At 44.6% G+C, this 23,556-nt stretch overlaps 1 protein-coding gene across 4 annotated transcripts in view; it reads left to right on the top strand.

Moving 5' to 3' along the window:
* Positions 1–17,253, top strand: part of LOC126324775 (UDP-sugar transporter UST74c) — an 89,407-nt gene extending 72,154 nt beyond the window's left edge. For all 4 annotated transcript variants that reach the window (XM_049995112.1, XM_049995117.1, XM_049995119.1 and 1 more), the window contains exon 4: positions 16,321–17,253. In XM_049995112.1, coding sequence (XP_049851069.1) covers positions 16,321–16,959 — 639 coding nt within the window. In that variant the 3' untranslated portion in view covers positions 16,960–17,253. The remainder of the gene's footprint in view (positions 1–16,320) is intronic.
* The last annotated feature ends 6,303 nt before the right edge of the window (positions 17,254–23,556 follow it).

The following is a 23,556-nucleotide window of genomic DNA, read 5'->3' as shown; positions in this document are numbered from 1 at the left end:
TATTTTTATAGTTTAATTGTCATTCCCCACGAAGCAAAAACACCAGCTGATGGCATTCGAAATCAACGAAAGTATGTGTAAAGGTAAAATAACGGGACAATCAGACGTGTCTGAAGAGGACGTCGACAGTGTCAGATCATCTTACCTTCACAGAAGGTAAGATGCATCTATACAGGTTGTTACAGTTGGTACATGCTTTAAAGCCAGATGACTATGCTGTACATTACAACTTTGCTTTCCTTATCATGTGGTGTTCAGTGATAAAGCAACTTTTGACCTAAGTGGTAAATACCAGTAACGTTCCTATCTGGGTGTCCGATCATCTTCATGAATCTGTGCAGTACGAAAGAGATTCCCCAAAATTAAACGTTTTCTGTGCTGGGTCCAGACGTCAAGCGTATGGACTTCTCTTATTATTATTATTATTATTATTTTCGCTGAAGCTGCCATAACGCGGGTGGCGTGTCTGGATGTCGTGCAATAGTGTCTGTTTCTCCAATTAAAAAGTAACCCGAAGACTTTATTTGGGGCCAACATGAGCCCCTCCCAATTGGCACTTACTTGTACAGGAGTAGTTGAAAGTCGAAATCCCTGGCCGCTGGACTGGTTGTAATGGTCAGTACAATAGCAGTCTTTCCCTCTGGACTCGGTATTCACCTTACCTCATGCCATGCAATTCTTTTTCCTTTGGGGCTTTATACAAGATCGCGTCTACTTTGCGCCACTACCTAATAATTAGCCAGAGTTGAGACACAGAACAGAAAAGGCTGTTGCTTCAATTACTCTGGACTTGTTAACCAAAGTCCGGGAAGATTTGGATTTTAGGTTCGATGTGTGCTGTATGACTAACGTGTGTAGCAAAAACAGGTTAGTGTACCTTCATACCTTTGGATTAAAGGCAACCACTCACGAAAATAGGAAATGTTGAGACGTCGACGCGCACACACAAAGAGAAAGAAAACTTTGTAGTAGCACTTCGTGAGGAAAGCGCAGCTTGTTTTGCCTCCGCACCGCCACTCACCCGTGTCTATCTGTGGGTTGGGTTTTGGTTAGCTGAAGCTTGTTTCCTCCACTCCCTGCCCCTGGGAACTTGGTCAGGGCGTCATGAACAAACTTGAGCCTGCTATGCACAAGCGATTTTCTGGCCAAAATCGACTGCTCGTTGTGGATTCGCGACACATGTTTGTGTGAATCTGCCTCCAGCTACATCGCAAGGGGGTTAGTGACGCCAATAATCAGTTTACTGTACCGACTATAGCATTCTAAAATCTTGAATGCGTTGTAGCCTGCCAGCGCACGCATAGAAACAGGAGGCTGCAGCGTCGTCTGCTGATATCGCAATTTAACCTTTCCTCGCTGAGCTCAGTCCTATTATAGTAATGGATTTGTGCTTTTCTTTCTCTTTAATCTTTATTCAGTGGGTAGCTCCGTTTTCGCGTGTCAATGAAAAAAATTCGCGAGTGCCTTGAATTTTTCGTACTAGTCTTCTCCCGCAACAGTAACGAAATAACTTAAAGCGGAAATGTACTCACGTTTTACAGTACCTTGACAAAAAACTATGCGTAAGTAATAACTTAAACAGATAAACGTTTTAATCAAAATAGTTTCAACAATGAAAAATTCAGGTCTGTTCAACGAGATTAATAAGGTTTATTGTTGTTAGGCACTTAGAAATAAAACGAGATACAAAATATGAAGCATTTATTACTGCCCTCTAAATACACTACTGGCCATTAAAATTGCTACACCAAGAAGAAATGCAGATCATAAACGGGTATTCACTGGACAAATACATTATACTAGAACTGGCAGGTGATTACATTTTCACGCAGTTTCGGTGCATAGATCCTGAGAAATCAGTACCCAGAACAACCACCTCTGGCCGTAATAACGGACTTGATACGTCTGGGCATTGAGTCAAACAGAGCCTGGATGGCGTGTACACGTACAGCTGCCCATGCAGCTTCAACACGATACCACGGTTCATCAAGAGTAGTGGCTGGCGTATTGCGACAAGCCAGTTGCTCGGCACCCACTGACCAGGACGTTTTCAATTGGTGAGAGATCTGGAGAATGTGCTGGCCAGGGCAGCAGTCGCACAATTTCTGTATCTAGAAAGGCCCGTACAGGGACTGCAACATGCGGTCGTGCATTATCCTGCTGAAATGTAGGGTTTCGCAGGGCTCAAATGAAGAGTAGAGCGACGGGTCGTATCACTTCTGAAATGTAACGTCCACTGTTCAAAAGGGCCGTCAATGCGAACAAGAGGTGACCGAGACGTGTAACCAATGGCACCCCATACCATCACGCCGGGCGATACGCCAGTATGGCGATGACGAATACACGCTTGCAATGTGCGTTCACCGCGAGGTCGCCAAACACGGATGCAACCATCATGATGCTGTAAACAGAACCTGGATTCATGCGAAAAAATGACGTTTTGCCATTCGTGCACCCAGGTTCGACGTTGAGTACACCATAGCTGGCGCTAGTGTCTGTGATGCAGCGTCAAGGGTAACCGCAGCCATGGTCTCCGAGCTGATAGTCCATGCTGCTGCAAACGTCGTCGAACTGTTCGTGCAGATAGTTGTTGTCTTGAAAACGTCCCCATCTGTTGACTCAGAGATCGAGACGTGGCTACACGATCCGTTACAGCCATGTGGATAAGGTGCCTGTCATCTCGACTGTTAGTGACACGAAGCCGTTGGGATCCAGCACGACGTTCCGTATTACGCTCCTGAACCCACTGATTCCATATTCTGCTAACAGTCACTGGATCTCGAACAACGCGAGCAGCAATGTCGCGATACGATTAACCGCAGACGCGGTAGGCTACAATCCGAACTTTATCAAAGTCGGAAACGTGATGGTACGCATTTCTTCTCCTTACACGAGGCATCACAACAACGTTTCACCAGTTAACACCGGTCAGCTGCTGTTTGTGTGTGAGAAATCGGTTGGAAGCTTTCCTCATGTCAGCACGTTGTAGGTGTCGCCACCGGCACCAACCTTGTGTGAATGCTCTGAAACGATAATCATTTGCATATCACAGCATCTTCTTCCTGTCGGTTAAATTTCGCGTCTGTAGCACGTCATCTTCGAGGTGTAGCAATTTTAATTGCCGGTATTGTAATTTTCATTGTTGTTTGGCACTTAGAAAAAAAACGAGATACAAAAGATGACTCATTTATTACTGGCTCTAAATATTTTTATGTATTTTTAAGTACATATTTTCACGAGCCGATAAATACAGATATTTTTAAGGACACTGTTCAAAACAATTTGGAGAACATAAACTTGGGCCTCTTCAAAATGGTTCAAATGGCTCTGAGCACTATGGGACTCAACTGCTGAGATCATCAGTCCCCTAGAACTTAGATCTACTTAAACCTAACTAACCTAAAGACATCACACGCATCCGTGCTCGATGCAGGATTCGAACCTGCGACCGTAGCGGTCACGCGGTTCCAGACTGTAGCGCCTAGACTTGGGCCTCTGCTATACTCCATTGGACAATAATTGAGGACTTAGTATGTTACCAAATTATACCTTTATCTTTCACAAATTAAGTACATGACAAGTAATCATCATTCCAAATTCATTTGCGTAATGAGAACTGAGATGTCCGACAGGTGTCGAAAACATAGTGTAAACAATCTCTTTTCATTGAACTTAGAGAGCTTTATATGCTCTCCATGACCATTTATCACCTCCTGACACTAATGTGACATACTCCGAACAAGTCTACGCTGGTATCCATTCCCATTCTTCAATGAGAGCCTTTGAGAGTTCTCGGAGAGTCTATGTTGGAACAGGACGACCACTAGCACGTCTGTCAAACATGAACCGCACATGCTCGATGGGATTCAGGTGGGGACTGACCGCTGTCCTCTCCATTAATTCAATGGCTTCGTAAGTCATCCCAGGCAACGCTGCCACATGGGTCCTGGCATTATCGTACATAAGAAGGAATTCGAGGCCATCACCGCTTGCAGCAGCCACCACATGGTCCAACAGGACCTGTTCGACGTACTGTCTGGCAGTAAGACGATTATGGACAATGACAAGACCCATGTGGCATTCAACACTCACGCCTCCCCACACCAGCACGGAAACTTAGTCGAATCTGTAGATTTCTTGGGCAACATTTGGTAGGTACTACTCATCATGGCGTCGCCACACAGGAACCTTATGTCAGAACAAATATGGACTTGTCTGTGAAGAACGCCTTTCGCCACTGACGAAGTTAGCAGTTGAGATACCAGAGGCAGAACTGAAGGTGAACTGCTAGATGTTGTCGTGGCAAGTGGGTTACGCAAACAGGACGTCTGGGTCGTTTCTCGTAACCCGTTACTCAAAATCTGATCGGACACAGCGGCTCCGTGCCCCTTCTGGGATCGTCTTGCAGTGCTCTGGCAGTATCTGTAATACGCTGCAACTCAGAGCTGGCCAGATACCGTCCTTCACGGGGGTTGTGGAGCCTCGTCGACCTTGTCCAACTCGCCTTTTGCACTGACCTGTCTCCCTGCAGCATGCCCACAAGCTATGGACAGCACGTGGAGAGGCCCGACATAAGCAGAAACACGGCGGAATGTCCATCCTTCTTGGATCAAACAGACTGCCTTTGCAACTGTCACTGCATTACGATGTCACTCTGCACGAGTGCTTGAGAAACGCATCAAGCCGTAGCCAGCCTCGTGTTCCAGTCTCCATTTTACTCAGCACATTTAATCAATTGATAAGATAGGTTTAATTAATCAATACATTTCGAAATATATGGAAAAGAGCGGTATTATCCTGGGAGTAGACGCTGATTGTAGAATATTCCTTTGGCTTCTCGTAATTCTAAAGTGCATGCCGAATTCACTGTGGTAGTTGGCGGGCAGTGAAAACATAGCCCTTGCAGTTTCCGTTGCCCTAGGCCTGCCTTCAGCGGACGAGGCGGTTGACTGGACGCGCGCCCCAGTAAGTCCAGTACGTGACCACGCGCAGACGCATTCACTGCGGCAGAGGGCGGCGCGAGTACTTGACAAAATTAACCATGCTGAGGGAGAACACGTTTGCGCGCTGAGTTCAGCGAAATAGCCCTGTCTTTGCCAGTTGTCGGACATTAGATGGCTCTAAGCACTATGGGACTTAACATCTGAGGTCATCAGTCCCCTAGACTTCGAACTACTTAAACCTAACTAACCTAAGGACATCACACACATCCATGCCCGAGGCAGGATTCGAACCTGCGACCGAAGCAGCAGCGCTGTTCTGGACTGAAGCGCCCAAAACCGCTCGGCCACAGCGGCCGTCTTGGCGGACATTAATTCAGAGGTTTCTCTGAATGACAGACCAACCACTCAAATGGCGTGTCCCATGCGCTAACAACGCAATATTGTGCAACAGCTACGGGGCGCCTCCACAGGTGAGCCTTTTGTTTGGTGCCGATGGGCCACTAACGCCATGATCGTAAACATTGAGAAGACACAGGAAGATTTTGGCGGGACTTCATTTGATAGGGTGGAAATCCGAATCTTTAGGAACAGGGATGTGCCGTAGGGTCACACTCGCAAGTTGCCGGAAAGAGGAGTTCAGATTGCTCGGCGTTCAGGTTCTTCCTAGACCACGACGCCCAAACCTTCCAGAACAAAATTGTGATTCTTCAATTTCTCCAGGCGTATTTTATGACGAAATAAATCTCGAGTGAACAGCTTGGTATGAGTGTGCATAGGACACGATATTTCGGCACTCGACCACGTTGCCATCATCAGGCGCTGATCTACTGACCGGCGGTGGGCCGGCGCCCTGTCTATATAGAAGACCCAGGACGCAGCGCCCAGACGGCGGCAGAACAGACGCTGCACTCGGACCGCGCGCGAGGCGCGGACCGCACCGACTCACAGGAAGCTCCTGACGAAGGAGCGGGAGGGGGGTTGTCCTTCATACACCTGGCGCCGGCCCACCGCCGGTCAGTAAATCAGCGCACCTGATGATGGCAACGTGGTCGAGTGCCGAAATATTGTGTCCTATGTACACTCATACCAGGCTGTTCACCCGAGATTTATTTCGTCAGAACAAAATTGTTAGGAAGTGTCGGATTGGCGGAATAAAGTGCGTTGCCTCAGATTGGCCAAACTGGCAGTTTTGTCGGGCTCACACCGAGAAGGAACAGGAGAGAAAACTATCAGACACTTCCTCACTGGAAGCCATAGTACACACTTCTTCGCCGAGAGTCACAGAAAACACTTCTTTGTCGGGAACCATAGTAGACAGACCTGGTCGTCGAGCGGCGCCGAGAGGCGGTAGTTGACGAGCAGATGGGCGCACTGTGATCTGTGATCGCGTTCGACCCCATCTGCAATCTCACCGCGCCCCGTCCCGCACAACGTGTACCGCACCAACTGCGTAGGAAATTTGTATCAGATGGTTCAGATTTATCAGTCGGTCACTGTGTGGGGTACTTTTCAGCCATCATTTTACCCCTTGGGGTTCTATTTCTAATTACTCAATAACCTTCCAATGCAATCATTACCAACAATTCAACTCTGCGATTAGCACTTATTTAAAATGATTTCTTGTTCGGTCTATTTTATGATAACTTTTCCAGGCCTTTCCCTATGAAGATCCGCAATTATCACACGCTCATATGTGTATATGTAGTATTTCTCCCATAATGAGTATTTGACACTTGTTCTGAGCAGGCACTGCAATCATAACAACAAATGCACGTAATTTGTAATCCTTGTTTCATTACAGTAGCTGATACTCCCCATCACTACTTAGTAATTATTAAAGTTTAATTAGGCCCCACAACTATAGTCCACGAGTCAGGGCCCCTTTCCTTCCGTCTCCGTGCGCGGAATTTCTTTACATACCCCTGGACCGTAATGGCGGACTTGCGCCTTGAGAGAGCCTATTCAGTGCATGTCAGTGGCGTAACAGATTGTCTAGACACTTAACGCCAGTGGCGCCTTATACATAATAAAATGCAACGTCCACAAACGACAAATATCGTCTGTGTGCATCACAATACTGGCACACCAGTACTCGCTTCCTTCTGAGGGGTCAGCTGATATTGTGATTCATAACGCAGCCGATACATGGCGAATGACTTTAGTTGTTGCATACATTGAAAGCGAAGGCCTCAAGCAGTGCAATAAGACCCAGCCTGTATCGAAGTAGGTTTAATACGCGGACGTTGACACAGTGTTACTCTAATCCTTTTGAGCTGTATATTTGGACGACAATGTTCTATTCTTTCAGTTCCCAGGTTTGTGAAGAATTTGCCGTATGAATGTTGTCACGAACATCTACTTTGAATTTTGCTTTGATCATTAATAAATTATTTAATTATTGCCTGTTTCTACACTTTGTTAGTATATTTTTATTTTTCGTAAAAACAATGGTCAAATTGCACAGCACATAGCTCTCACAACAAACACAGATTCGGCACTGAAGTGTGACTGAAAACTACCACTCGTGACAAGTGAGACTCAGTACAGGACTAAGGCGCCACCAGTCCTGCAGTAGACTCACTTCCCACGAGTTGTAAAAGCGGCTTTATACTGCTTGCACTAACGTTCACGAAAGGCGTTTTCCCGGTTACTGTCGCTGTAGCACCTCCAATGTCACTTGCAACGGTCGTCCGTTGCAGCATGTAAATCCAGATTTTTTTTTCTTTTTGTCGTTTTCTCCTTTCTTGTTAAAATTATTGTTACATTTATGAATTTGCTTTCCTAAAGAAATGGGCATTGAAGCTCTTTTCCAAACCGGGGAAGCTGTGTGTCGGCAAAGTTTATTACGTGGCCAGCCTCTATGTACACCTGCTCTGCCATAACTGATCTGTTATTTAACACAAAGAGATATACAGTGAATACTAAACTGAGCATCGAAATAGATTTTCGTGTTAAAAAATATCGTGTTAAACAACGCATGCGTCAAAAATAAAATAAGCATTGTACTTCAAATCATGCCAAATTTTATTTCCCTATGTTAACTTAATTTCCTGCCAAAATTTCCTCTTTTACATACGGCACAAAAAATGCCCGTGGCTGAAACTTTAATTGCCTCCATATTACACAGGAGTCAATCTCATTACAGGGTGTACAGATCTGTTCATAAATTAAAGAAACGTTTGAATTATGTGTGTAGCAGAAGGATTAACACCTTGTTGACACTTAGTATAAGGAAACTTAACTTACGGCAGGTCGCATCATGGGGGAAGCCTCGTCAGAGAGGTCCGCCGCATGAGCGTCTAGGGAAGTGATTCAAGTGGTGGTTTCCCGTTGCCTTCCACTGAAGATGGATGAAATGATAATGAAGACGACACTACACCCAGTCCCAGAGCGGAGAAAATCTCCGACCCAGGAATCGAACCCGGGCCCCTTGGCGTGACAGACCGCAGCGCTGACCGCTCAGCTATCGGGGCGGACATTATAAGGACACATCCTCTAAAAAAAAACTGGCAAGAAAACTGCGTCGTGTCCTTAAGTGCTTGGCGACAAGGTTTAGTTCATAATTGGTCAAGGCAACATTTTGCGTTACTTCATTAATTTCTTAAATTAAAAGAAATCACGAAATTAATAGAATGGACAGTTCATGATTCTTATTAAGATATTTTCGGCCCTCAATGGGCCACAGCATGTGGCATCTTCAGTACTTAGTATCCCGTCCAAATGTCTTCAACTTCAGTGACTGCCTGCAGTCTACGAGGAAGGGAGTCTGTGAGGTTTGTGATGAATCTCTCATTTTCTGCCACCTCCTCTTAGGCAGCTACGGTGAAGCTCTAAAAGTCATCACCGGTTTTGACGTGTTGTAAGGCCAATTTCCTCGCTTCGTCCGTTTCATCTCTGCTCAAGCGGTTGAAACAGGCCTTACGTCTGGTGCGGAAGGAGACCAGCCGAGACGTGAATTCTCATTCTCTTTTGCAAACCACTCCTGCACCATCGCTGACATACGAGTACGTAAGGTGGCCTGGTCCTACTGGAAATAGATTACTCCCACAGAATATGTAGTTGTCATACTGATGGAATCATGAAGTTACTCATACGAGGGTCGCTCCAACAGAAATGCACACTACTTTTGTAAAAATACAGTTTTCATTCTGCATGTGTGAAAGCTTTACAGTGTGTAGATACATCCTCCCTGCTTGTTTTAAAACTTAGTTCAACCTGTTCCCGTGAGTGGCTCCGTCACAGCATGTCTTCAAGATGGCTGCTACACTTGACAGTTCGTCAGAAGCAACGTGCTGTCGTAGAATTCCTGTCCTGTGAAAACGAGATAGTGGGAAACATCCACAAGAGGTTGAAAGAGATGTATGGAGATGCCGCTGTCGATCGCAGTGCAGTTAGTCAGTGGGCAAGCAGGCTACGTGATGAGAGCGGGCACGGCAATATTGAGGGCTGTCCTCACAGTGGCAGGACTCATACTGCACACACTCCAGAGAATGTGCAGAGAGTTAACGAACTGGTAACTGCTGACAGACGCATCACAGTGAACGAGCTGTCACGCTACGTTGGGATAGGGGAAGGAAGAGTTTTGCAGAATACTGAAACTTTTGGCGTTAAAAAAGGTTTGTGCCAGGTGGGTTCCCAGGATATTGACAGTGGTTCACAAAGAAACAAGAAAAACGGAATGCAGCTAACTTTTGGAACAGTATGAGAATGGTGGAGGTGAATTTCTTGGAAGAATTGTGACAGGTGATGAAACATGGCACCATCATTTTTCACCAGAGACGAAGAGGCAATCAATGGAGTGGCATCATGCAAAGTCACCCAAGAAAAAAAATTCAAAACCACACCTTCTGCTGGAAAGGTTATGGCTGCGGTGTTTTTCGATTCTGAAGGACTCTTGCTTGTGGACATCATGCCAAGTGGAACCACCATAAATTCTGATACATATGTGACGACACCGAAGAAACTTCAAGCTCGACTAAGTCTTGTTCGACCATATCGGGAAAAGCAGGATTGTTTGCTGTTGCATGACAATGCACGGCCACATGTCAGTCAAGAAACCATGGAAGCGATCACAAAACTCGGATGGACAACACTGAAACACCTGCCTTACAGTCCTGGCCCGGTTCCATGAGACTATCATCTCTTTGGGAAACTAAAAGACTCTCTTCGTGGAACAAGGTTTGAAGATGATGACTCCGTTGCGCACGCTGCCAAACAGTGGCTCCAACAGGTTGGTCCAGAATTTTACCGTGCGGGTATACAGGCGTTGGTTCCAAGATGGCGTAAGGCAGTTGAGAGGGATGGAAATTATGTGGAGAAAATGAAAATATTTTTCCTAAAGGATGTATCTACACACTGTAAAATTTTCCAACATGTAGAATAAAAGATGGATTAAAAGAAAATGGTGTGCATTTCTTTTGGAGTGACCCTCGTAATTAAGGTATACTGGGTACCATAGAGTCTACCACCTATCCTGTGAAATATTTCACGTCCACGGGAACACATCCAGCTCCAAACTGCCATAGATATAGGGCCGCTATGGGATGACTCATGGACATATTTGGAGGCGCAACGACACCATGTGGCCTGTACACTCGTACTAGACCATCATTAGCTGTCAAAAATGCCAAGTCGTCGTAAAATGTCACGTTACTCCAGTCAGGGTTTATACTGTCCTCGGCAAACGCTAATCGATAGTCTCTATGATCATCACGGTGCCTCTCCTTGATGTTAGCACGTTTCCTAAGCAATTTCCCGAAGCCGGCGCCTTATCGTAGCCACCGACCCGGCAAACGCAGTAGCATGCTTCGCTGCACCGTATTTTTGCCGTCACGTGTTGAAAAGTTCATTATCCCGGAATGTTGTTACACTCCAAAGTCCAGTTCCTGCACGCCTATTGCATTCTCTAGTATCTCGATAATGCTTATCTTCCATCGAGTAGTGCGCTCTGTATCACCATACCGCGCCCTGGCCTTCGAAGCTGATCAGTTCGCTTCCTCCACAAGAGTAATGGCGCCGTCACGAATAGTCTGTTAACGATGAGGCATGGCGCACAAATAATGTGACTCGATTTAAAGCTATGTGGTGTTGCTATTTGACTTTGATCGTGTGCATTCGTTCAGTATTACAGAATGAATTGTGCGCCCACACAACTCAAATGAAATTGATCGTATGCCATTGTTGGCCGTGACGCACCATTAGGGGGAGTTAGGCCGCCGTATTGAAAGTCCTTTTCAGGTGACGGTACATCGGTGACTAACGAGTCAATGATGATCGAAAATGATTATGAAGGACACACAACACCCAGTCCCCTGTCGGGAATCGAATCCGGGCCCTCTGCGTGGTAGGCGGTAACGCTACCGCTACGCTACGGAGGCGGACGCCTACACACTTACCTTGCCACGACAGACAGGAAGTCTGTTACCGTTTAACATCAATGAATCTGGGTGAATAATTCCCACGTATTGTGTCAAATAAAGGTAGTAGATTTAATGTGTCGACTCCAGGGAGGTCATTCTCTAGCAGACGTGACTCTCATTTATGTATAGCCAAAACTCCTTCGCATCTTCTGTGGGAAATTAGCTGCACATCATGGAAATGTGTTTCATATAATACAATGCAGGGTTTCATAGACAACAAATTCTTGGACTATAAGAATGTGTCTCTTATGCCCAAATAATTGTAATGGATTCGAACAAGAGACACTTTACACACAGAGTCTGCAAGTTGTTTTTTAGTTACAGTGATAATTTACGAACTTATGTCTATTGAATCAATATGTAGTAAATTTATCGATAGTGCCAGCATATTCTACTTGCAGATAAGGTTTTGTACCTTATTGGAATAGATCTGGAATACTGGCTAGGTCAGTTTGCTGTAATAGTTGAAGTAATATTTGCTCGTCTGCGTGTTCCAAAATCAAACAGAAAAATATGGCATGCTACACTTCATGCACATCAGTTCTATACAGTACTAAAACACTGGACTCGACTTATGGCGGGCAATTTGTTCCGCCAGGTGTATGTAATGTACTACGCGTTAACTAATTTTAATGTTACACTTCATCACGTTAAACGTGTTTCACTGTACTGTCAATGTTAAATTGTCGGCTCAGTGCCTATTTACAGGGCAAAAAATACTAGAATATACGCGTTCCGAAGGTCAAACCTTCATCTTAAGAATTACTGTAGAAGAACCTCTAAAAGCGACCAATATAGAACATACACAAGAACAATAAGAATAAAATAAAATAAACGGACATCGGAAACGGATGTGTATCAACAATTTGGCATCGTTAATCTTACAATGCCGAAGATAATTTAAAATACAGCGCACATCACAGCAATGTTTGAGCCAGAATGTTCGAGCCAGATAGAAAATATTTTTCGAACGGCTAAACACGAAGACGTATATGTGTCGCTTGCATGGTTCAAGCAAGCTGTGCTCGGAACGCTACGATATCGGGACCTTTATTACTGGAAAGAGCTAATGAACTTGCAGAACTGCAAATCCACGGTGTTTGGTACGTTTCAAGAAAATAAACGACACAATGTTGAAAAATGTTTGCAGTGAAATTCTTGAAGTGTTACTGACTACAGCGATAGGTTGTTTGTAATCAAGATTGCCATCAATTCTCTAACGATATGACGTGAACTAACCATCGTCACAAACATATCCGACTTAATTTCCCGCTGCTTATCCAGTATAGTTTTATTGTTTAAAGGAGAACTGTGTTCAGAAGGGAAATTCTTTTAAAGAAGAATTTCTGTGTAGCTAGGAGGCCATTTGCATGGCCTCGAAAAACTACCCTTATTTCTCGTTGGGAAATGTTTGAAACAACGGTGTTAATGAATGTAGGAACGTTATCAGATGAAAATAAGACAAAGAAAAGAGCTTGGATGGTGGCCGCTATGTTCACCGATTAGGTCAACAATAACTTATCCCCCCCCCCAAAAAAACAATAATATACTGTATATAGATTATCATTTTACAGTACCTATGTACAAGAGCAAATTTCAATTGTATAGACCCTATCGAATCAGTGTCTGCAATCCAGTTTGATTTGACTGTAAATCCAGTAGTTTTTTCTTACCTGATCACAAAATTCTTCTAACACGAAGAAACATGTCAGTACCCTCAGTTTCTTGCTAAGCGTTTTTCGCTCTATATTACACAGGGTTATTCGTAAGTATCTACAGCCTCTAAGAAGATGAGCACATGAAAACTAGAGGACATATAGAAAATAGACGCAAGTCAATGGATAGAGCATCGTGTGCTAATTTGGTTTCCTATCTGCAGGCGAGATCGAACGCAATACGACAATATGCATCGGATGATTTGTCTACATTTTCTGACACGCGTGCCCCTAGGAGATGCACTCTGCAACAACGCCACGGCGTTGAACTTGAAGGGACGCTCTGTCCACTGATGTCCGCCATTTTTCAATGTATCTTGCTATCACGAAGTCGTTCTCTGAAGCCAGAGAGGGTGGTTTGATAAGTTAGGTAAAAAAAAAAGTGTTTGTTTTGTAAACATCTCAGCTTATATCTCGACATAGTCTCCTCTGAGTGGTCCAGCGATCCTCCAGTTTTTTCGTCCCATTGGAGAAATACGTTTCGTCAAACTCTGCGGAATACTCGTAGACTGGAAAAATCACTTCCTCAGTTTGTAATAAATTTCTTCCCAGTAATCCAAAGTTTCAAGTTGGAGAACAGGAAGAAGTCACTGGGCGCCAAGTCTGGTGAACATATTGGATGAGAAATCTATTCAAATCCCAATTCATGTACATTCGCCAGTGTTATCGCTGATGTGTGGGATGGAGCATTTTCTTGTGTGCCAACATTGGTCATTTCTCAGCCAACGCGTATTTCAAATGATCCAACAACGAAGCATAATATGATCCACTTATTGTTCTGCATTTTCCCAAAAAAAAGGAATGGCCATCACCTTAACTAGTTGACGAAATGGTCTTTGCCTTCTTCAGTACACTTTCATCAATTTGTCCATTGTTTTGAGTTGATGTGTAATGATGGATCCAGGTTTCATCAATAGTCACAAAAGAAGTCTTGCGGATTGCGATTAAACATCGGCAGATATTTTATGGAAATGCTGTGTCGCACACAGCTTCTTCGTAGCCAATTCTCCGTGCAGCATAGGATGGAATCACTGAGTTGAAATGCCTGCAGTCTCAGCAATCTCACGAATTTTTATTCGGCAGTATGGCAATAAAGTATCATGTATTTTGTCAATGGTTTCCTTTGAGGTGACCTCAATTGGGACGACCGGAGCCCGCTTTTTTTCGGTGCTTGTCTGACCACGGCGAAATTCATTAATCCAAAACTAAACGGTCTTCAATGATGGTGCGGAGTCCACGTGAACATCATCCAATTCTGTTTTGATTCATGTGGGAGTCAAACGCTTCAACTGAAAATGTTTAATAGCAGCATAAAACTCGGTTTTCTCAGTTTTCAATCGCATTCGACACATGCTCATTTCAGACGTCTGTCAAAATGAGCTGTACGCGGTATAGTGATGAAATTGTTTATACAATCCTGAAATAATTAAGCTTACCAACCATGAACATCAACCCTCCCTCATAACCCTATGTGATATAAGGCAGCAAATGAAACTGATAAAAATGGACAAAAGTAAATAAACTGCTTATTATTTCAAAAGTATTCACCATAACCGTTAATTCATTTATCCCACTTTGTGACAAGACGGGCAGCGCCTTCATGGAAAAATATTTGTCGTCGCCTATGGAACCATGATTGTACCCAGTCGTGTACCTCCTCGTCCAACGGAAACTGACACACAAGAATGTCTTTTTCTAAGGTTACAAAAAAATATAAAAGTTACATAGGGAACGGATTGGGACTGTTTAGAGGGTGTGTAAGGGCTGTCGCTCTACAGTCCTGAGAGTTTGGTCTTGACGGCACGCTTCAATTAATGCACAGGGATACATGGACTCTTAGCACAAATTGAAGCGCGCCGTCAAGTCCAAACGGTATCATTCTGTTGCAGGATAATGCTCGCCCATATGTTGCCTGGGTTGTTTAGAGTACGCTGGGAAGCCCTCACAAATCTTCCACATAGTCCCAATCTCTCCCCATGCGCCTTCAACATATTTTTATTTTGGAGCTATATTTGCTTAACATGATAAGTGCACGAGTGTGTGCGTAATCAGAGTTCTATGGGCAATGGCAAATATTTTGCCACGAAGGCACTGACGTGTTGCCATACACTGGAATAACTATATTAGCAGTTATGACTTTTAATTTTGAAATAGAAAACAATTTTTATCTGATTTCTCTTATATACGAGGGTTATACGGAAAGTAAGACACGATCGGTCGCAAAATGAAAAAAAAACAGTGAAAAGCTTTGCACAGATGCGTTGGGCACTGTGTCTAGTACGCCCATCGATCGCATCATGTCGCTCTTTTCAGTTCTGAGCTCACAGTGAGAACGTAAAGATGGCTAGAAATTAGCGTCTCCCGCCTGGCGAAAGATTTCACCTGAAGCTATGCAACCCACATAACATAACTGTCATACAGTACGTTCTACACGACAATTCTCAGCCGCACTCTGCAGGGGCAATCAAGATGCTCCTGCAGTTTTTTCGGTGGGAAGTGTTTGATCACCCACAATACAGCCCGTAATTGGCTACCCCTGAGGTTCATCTCTGCTCAAATGAACTGCTGGCTATGAATACAATATTTTGACACAGACAACGAGCTGCAGTCCAGAGTAGAAAACTGTCGAAATTCACTGGCGGCTGTCTTCTATAACGAGGTAATTGAAAAGTTTGCACAACACTATGGCAGATGTTTAAATGTGAGCAGCGACTGTGTAGAGAAGTAGCTGGAAGGTGTAGCTAACCGTTGGAAATAAAACAGTCTTAATTTTCACTGTGGTTTCCATTTCGCGACCTATCGTCCCATACTTTCCGAATAGACCTCGTAATTACATATCTGTAACTAGCGTACCTAATCCTTTCATTTTTTCTATTTACAACAAATGCTGCATTCGAGGGTAGCTTTTACTGTTAGAAAATGTAAGGCATATACATTATCTTCTGAAACTGAATAATGTAACAAATAGCTCGACACATGAAATGCTTCCCAATGTGGGGCTACTAACATGAAAACTTAACACGCATACGATATAGCTCATACAAAGCAAAGAAGCCTCTGTCACTTTAACAAACAGCTTGTGAGAATAGCCATAAGATTTTCTGTGACGTTCAAAGCCTTCAAAACTAAAAATGACCTACATCAGATTCGTGTCTGCTCTCCAGCTTTGTTACATGTTTATCATAGCAGAGTACTTGAAGTATGTAATATTTATTTACTAACGATGTTCTGCGATTCCCACAGGTTCTCCGTCGCTTCGCTATTCTCATGACCATGCTGGGGGAACTCTACCTGTTTGGTACCCGCCCCACAACGGCCGTACAGCTGTCTGTCTACAGTATGATATTCGGAGCTGTCATAGCTGCCAGTAATGATCTGGCTTTCAGCGTTGAAAGTTACGTCCTGGTGTTGCTGAACGACTTTTTCACTGCGGCTTATGGAGTCATCATGAAGAAGAAACTAGATATTGCAGACCTCGGGAAGAATGGATTACTCTTCTATAACTCTGCAATGATGATACCATTTATAACAGCGCTTTCTTGGGTATCAGGCGACCTTGGAACAACAATGGAGTTTACATTATGGAATGATCCTTTGTTCATTGCTTATTTTGTTCTCTCTTGCGTATTAGGCCTATTTCTCAATTACTCAATGATGCTTTGCACACATTATAATTCTGCTCTCACTACTATGGTAGTGGGTTGCATAAAAAATGTCAGCATCACATATTTAGGTATGATAATTGGTGGCGACTACGTATTCTCATGGGTCAATTTTTTGGGTATTAACGTAAGTGTAGTTGGGAGTCTGGTGTATTCGTGGGTTACGTTTAGTCAAAAACAGCCTATAAAAACGGTTGTGCCAAAAATAAGTTCTGTGTAATATATGGCTGTTAAACTGTGGCGTTAATTGCGTCTTCAGTAAGACTGAAATACAGCTTGGTCTACGTCAGCAGTTGAAGTGAAGAAGAATATGACTCATAAAGGAGCAGTGTATGCTTGCAAAGCACCAGTAAGAGCCACACTGAATATTCACATTGTGAATATGTTATTGACATATTATTCTTTCCATGTGGAAAGTCAAATACAATGATGATGTGCCAGAAACTGGTTTTATAACCGATTATCTTGTGTACATATATACTATGTTTATATGTGATGTAATTTGAACCTTCTGTGCAATAGAGTTATTTATTATCTTTTTTTTTTTTTGTCATCAGTCTACTGACTGGTTTGATGCGGCCCGCCACGAATTCCTTTCCTGTGCTAACCTCTTCATCTCAGAGTAGCACTTGCAACCTACGTCCTCAATTATTTGCTTGACGTATTCCAATCTCTGTCTTCGTCTACAGTTTTTGCCCTCTACAGCTCCCTCTAGTACCATGGAAGTCATTCCCTCATGTCTTAGCAGATTTCCTATCATCCTCTTCCTTCCTTATCAGTGTTTTCCACATATTCCTTTCCTCTCCGATTCTGCGTAGAACTTCCTCATTCCTTACCTTATCAGTCCACCTAATTTTCAACATTCTATAGCACCACATCTCAAATGCTTCGATTCTCTTCTGTTCCGGTTTTCCGACAGTCAATGTTTCACTACCATAGAATTTTGTATTATCATACAAAAACACAATTTAATATTTGGTCATTACGTACCTTGATACATCTACAGTTTATCCTGTTCTTAATGGATTCTCGCTACGCACTACATATGCAGCCTGATAACAAACTAATTATTGGTCGATTACACAAGGTCATAAAGTAACCAACATTCAGCATCTTACCCCCATTACAACGAAGAGAAATTTCACTTTTTTCTGACGTTCTTACACGACTACATACGGCATATAGTACGTGCGCTCCATCCGGCAGTAGTGTGAACGAATTCTGTCACCTCGATGTTCCAGTACAAAGTCGTGAACGTTGCCACCTTACTGCGAGCATGGAAGACGATCGCGGAAGACACCTGGGCGGGCAGCAACGACGTATAAGTGTTAAAGTCACTACATGTATTGGCGATGGAGTGACAGCTATGAAAGAAAAGTTGACGAAAACTGCAAGCGAAATGTTAAAGTTTAGTAAGTCGAATGTGTGCGAATTACGCGGGAGGACCACGGTGCTGAGCGGAGTATCTACACCAAAGAAAAGGAAGAAGAAGAAAAATGCCAACAATAAGCACCCCACTGACGAAATGGATAAATGTTTTACTAGAAACGAATCACATAAATTTCTTTTATTTCCGTCAATAATCACAAAACCTTTTGGTCCTTGGACTACCGGTTTCGGAACCGCGATGACCAACTTCAGATCTACAGAAAAAAGTGAGAAAATCAAATACAAGTGGTTTTTTCTAAAAAAAAAGTGAGGGTACTCCGACATTGGATATAATGCAGCGAAAATTACTTATAACTGAAGCATGGGGTATCACCCGTCTGCTGTAGCCATGACGTCATCAACATCATCATGGTAGCGGGACCATAGAGACAAATATCGGTAGCTCGGCGTTTGAGCGTACGCTTATCCGTTTAGCACTACCATCGCCCACTATCAGCGGGCGAGGGCACTGCATGCTTGTCGAACTTGCTGCCAGCGGTTCAGTTGTCTAGAACGTTTGCCGCAGTTTCGAAATGGTTGAAACAGCCAATGACATCGCTTTTCCTACCAAAAACTGCACTGGTATCGTTCGTATTGCGAATTCCAACACGAAAAAGTGAAATAAAAAAATTACGCCCGTGAAATAAATCTTTGGCACTCTTCCAGATTCTCAACAGCGTAAAAAAATTACTTTATCGACGAAAAAGTTTAGGGGTCCGCATCCCCCAGCGTTCCCCCAGAAAAACAGCACTGAATGCAACTACTGGACAGTTTAATCTCATAACAATAGAATATGACATAGTGAAAAGATTACTTTCATAGATGTGGAAACATGAATTTAAAATCTGCCAGAACGTACCGGTTTTACAACGTGTCCTAATATAATGAAGTCATAGTGAGACCGTCAAGAAATACACAGAAAATCAGCTTTGCTACATCGGACACATTTAACATGTGGTGCAAACTAGATCATACTGCCGGCAGAATCATCCTGTTAACAGCGCTGCTGTTCGGAACAAACTGAGATGCAGAGGCCGCAAATTACGTTTGTGTCATTGGCATGTCAGATGTCTTCATTTGTGTTGCCACATTGTCCGTAGCTGCTTTAGATTACTTGACGGTATTATTAGTCTGTCGCTGCAACAATTAAAAAAAATGTGTTCTCTTCCTCACCAGACGCGTTTCACTTTATTGAGATAAAGCTTCATCAGTGGTCTATAATTAAGTTATTTACATTTTGATTTGCTCCCCCAACCCAAAAAAACCTCCATCACTATCCCTTCCCTACTTTTACATAGTATATAAATACACTCCTGGAAATGGAAAAAAGAACACATTGACACCGGTGTGTCAGACCCACCATACTTGCTCCGGACAGTGCGAGAGGGCTGTACAAGCAATGATCACACGCACGGCACAGCGGACACACCAGGAACCGCGGTGTTGGCCGTCGAATGGCGCTAGCTGCGCAGCATTTGTGCACCGCCGCCGTCAGTGTCAGCCAGTTTGCCGTGGCATACGGAGCTCCATCGCAGTCTTTAACACTGGTAGCATGCCGCGACAACGTGGACGTGAACCGTATGTGCAGTTGACGGACTTTGAGCGAGGGCGTATAGTGGGCATGCGGGAGGCCGGGTGGACGTACCGCCGAATTGCTCAACACGTCGGGCGTGAGGTCTCCACAGTACATCGATGTTGTCGCCAGTGGTCGGCGGAAGGTGCACGTGCCCGTCGACCTGGGACCGGACCGCAGCGACGCACGGATGCACGCCAAGACCGTAGGATCCTACACAGTGCCCTAGGGGACCGCACTGCCACTTCCCAGCAAATTAGGGACACTGTTGCTCCTGGGGTATCGGCGAGGACCATTCGCAACCGTCTCCATGAAGCTGGGCTACGGTCCCGCACACCGTTAGGCCGTCTTCCGCTCACGCCCCAACATCGTGCAGCCCGCCTCCAGTGGTGTCGCGACAGGCGTGAATGGAGGGACGAATGGAGACGTGTCGTCTTCAGCGATGAGAGTCGCTTCTGCCTTGGTGCCAATGATGGTCGTATGCGTGTTTGGCGCCGTGCAGGTGAGCGCCACAATCAGGACTGCATACGACTGAGGCACACAGGGCCAACACCCGGCATCATGGTGTGGGGAGCGATCTCCTACACTGGCCGTACACCTCTGGTGATCGTCGAGGGGACACTGAATAGTGCACGGTACATCCAAACCGTCATCGAACCCATCGTTCTACCATTCCTAGACCGGCAAGGGAACTTGCTGTTCCAACAGGACAATGCTCATCCGCATGTATCCTGTGCCACCCAACGTGCTCTAGAAGGTGTAAGTCAACTACCCTGGCCAGCAAGATCTCCGGATCTGTCCCCCATTGAGCATGTTTGGGACTGGATGAAGCGTCGTCTCACGCGGTCTGCACGTCCAGCACGAACGCTGGTCCAACTGAGGCGCCAGGTGGAAATGGCATGGCAAGCCGTTCCACGGGACTACATCCAGCATCTCTACGATCGTCTCCATGGGAGAATAGCAGCCTGCACTGCTGCGAAAGGTGGATATACACTGTACTAGTGTCGACATTGTGCATGCTCTGTTGCCTGTGTCTATGTGCCTGTGGTTCTGTCAGTGTGATCATGTGATGTATCTGACCCCAGGAATGTGTCAATAAGGTTTGCCCTTCCTGGAACAATGAATTCACGGTGTTCTTATTTCAATTTCCAGGAGTGTATGTAATTAGAGTTACCCACACATACAATAAACTAAAAAAAATAAAAAAGAATATAGACCAAAGAGAAACTAGTGACAAGGTTATGTTGGCAACACTAAAAAACACAAACCACATTACATACTTTTTAGAAGTACAAATGGCATTTCCCTATGTAAGCGAGAAATCAAGCGGAAATAACCGCAAATAAAAACCAACATAGTGTTAACTAATTGTTTTTCGACCTTACAGCAAATCAAAATGTAAATAACGTAATTAAAGACCACTGATGATGCTATAACTCAATACGAAACGCGTCTGGCGAGAAAAAATACATACATTTTTTATAGTTGCAATCTGGTATAGACACGCGTATTCAAATACAGAGATATGCAAACAGGCAGAACACGATGATGCAGTCGGCAACGCCTATATAAGACAACAAGCGTCTGGCGCAGTTCTAAGACTGCATATTCCATTCCGGTCTCCTCTTTAAACTCCAAACCTACGCCCTGCCTATCAATTTTGTCCATCTGGTTGCTTCCTTTCTCTCACGCCGTCCTTCCTTTGACACTCTCCATGACACCAACTCCCGTATTTTTTATCACACTGCTGCCATCCCCCAGGGCTCCATCCTCTCCCCTCTCCTCTATCTCCTGTACACCACCGATACGCCCAAGTCATCCCCACCTGGCCACCCCTTTCAAAATGCTGATGACACCGACTTCCTTGCTCTCTATCCTACCCTTCAACGATTCCAACACACCCTTCAAACCTACCTTGACCATTCACCACTTGGTGTGACCAGTGGTTCCTTTGTATCAACCACTCCAAAACCCAGGCAATCATCATAGGCCAAACCAACAACTCCTTCCGTCTCCATGATTTCTACCTAACCATTTATGGTCGTCCCATCCAAATCACCCCCACCCTGAGATACCTTGGCCTCACCCTTGACCCTCACCCTCCTGACCATCCAGCAGAAAGCCCATTCCTGCCTCTGCCTCCTGAATCTCCTGTCTGGTTGGACATGGGGATTGCATCCTTCCACCATCCTCCACACCTACAAATCCCTTATCCATCCTATCCTCTGTTATGCCAGTGTTGCCTGGATCTCCACCACCTGCCCACTTTTATAAGACCCTCCAAATCTTAGAACGTCACACACTCTGCCTTGCCTCCTGTATCCACTTTCCTTCCCTCCACATGACTCATGTATGACTTCATACCCTTCCCCCACCTCCTCCCTTTTCTCCAACATCTCTGCATACTTAACACTGTTCACAGGCTTGATCCCCCCCCTCACACACCCACTGGTTTCCTCCTTCCTCCCCACCTCCCACCTGTTGCTGCGCCACTATCGTTGTATCCCTCCTTCTCTCCCCCTCCACACCCTCCAACTCCTCCCTCAAGGCAATTTCCATCACCTCTCACTCCAGGATGTTAAACTTTGCCGTGATAACTACCCTTCCTACCAACTGTAGACTGGCCTTGATCCTCCCCTCCCCAGCCCCCCTTTTCCTCTTCCCTTTTTCCCCTTGAGTGGATTTTCCTCCTTTGCCTCCTGAGTCCCTCACCCACTCCCTCATGGTTTTGCTCTCCCATCTATTCCCTCCCTGGTCCCCTTCCACGCTCCCCCCCCCACTCCATCCCCCTTTCCCTCCCCTCCTTCTAGACTCCTTTCCCTTCTCCCTCATACCCTACCCCTGGCAGATCCTTCCAGGTTTTTGTTTATCATCAAGTGTACTGCATTAATGCTGTGTCTGGTGCCATTCTACAGTGTCATCAGTCAAGTGGTTTTAATTCTGTGCTCGACCTGTATATAGTCCATCATTGTTCTGTGCTACGCTGTCTGTCATGAGGCTGATTTAATTGTTCTGCGACTTTGTATGCTGCAGCCGTTCTTTGCCTGGTACCTTTTAATCCTTACAGTTTGTTTTTCTGTGTACAATACTTTTTCAGATTTTTACATCTGTGTTACAGTCGCCGCTTTTTGTATGCTTTCTTCTCTTACACCTTTTTTGTTTCTATGTTCTTCCATATTTTCTTCTTTATATTGTTTTAAATGTCTTCCTGGTTACTTGTAATGTCTTTTGGCTGAAGAGCAGCGCCTATGCTGCTGCCAGCCCACCCCAGATGGGGAATTGGAAATACAATAAAGAAAAAAATGGCGCAGATGTCAGATCGGTTACTGCTGCTACAATGGCAGGTTCTCAAGATTTAAGTGAGTTTGAACATGGTTTAGCCTGCGCATGAGCGATGGTACACAGCATCTCCCAGATACCGGTAAAGTGGGGATTTTCCCGTACAACCATTTCACGCGTGTACCGTGAATACCAGGAATTCGGTAAAACATCACATCTCTGAGGCCAGAAAAAGATCCTGCAAGTACGGGATCAACGACTACTGAACAGAATTGTTCAACTTCACAAACTCAACCCTTTCGCAAATTGCTGCACATTTAAATGCTGGGCCATTAACAAATAACCACTGTGCGCACCATTCAACAAAACATCATCGATATGGGCTTTCAAAGCCAAATGCACACTTCTGTACCCTTGATGACTGCACGACACAAAGATTTATGCCTTGTGTGGGTCTGTCAACACCGACATTGGATTGTTCATGACTGGAAACATATTGCTTGGTTGGACGTGGCACGTTTCTAATTATATTGAGTG

The sequence above is a fragment of the Schistocerca gregaria genome, chromosome 2 (assembly GCF_023897955.1).
Source record: "Schistocerca gregaria isolate iqSchGreg1 chromosome 2, iqSchGreg1.2, whole genome shotgun sequence".
In the NCBI taxonomy this organism is placed as follows: domain Eukaryota; kingdom Metazoa; phylum Arthropoda; class Insecta; order Orthoptera; family Acrididae; genus Schistocerca; species Schistocerca gregaria.
This window is presented reverse-complemented; position numbering and strand designations above follow the sequence as displayed.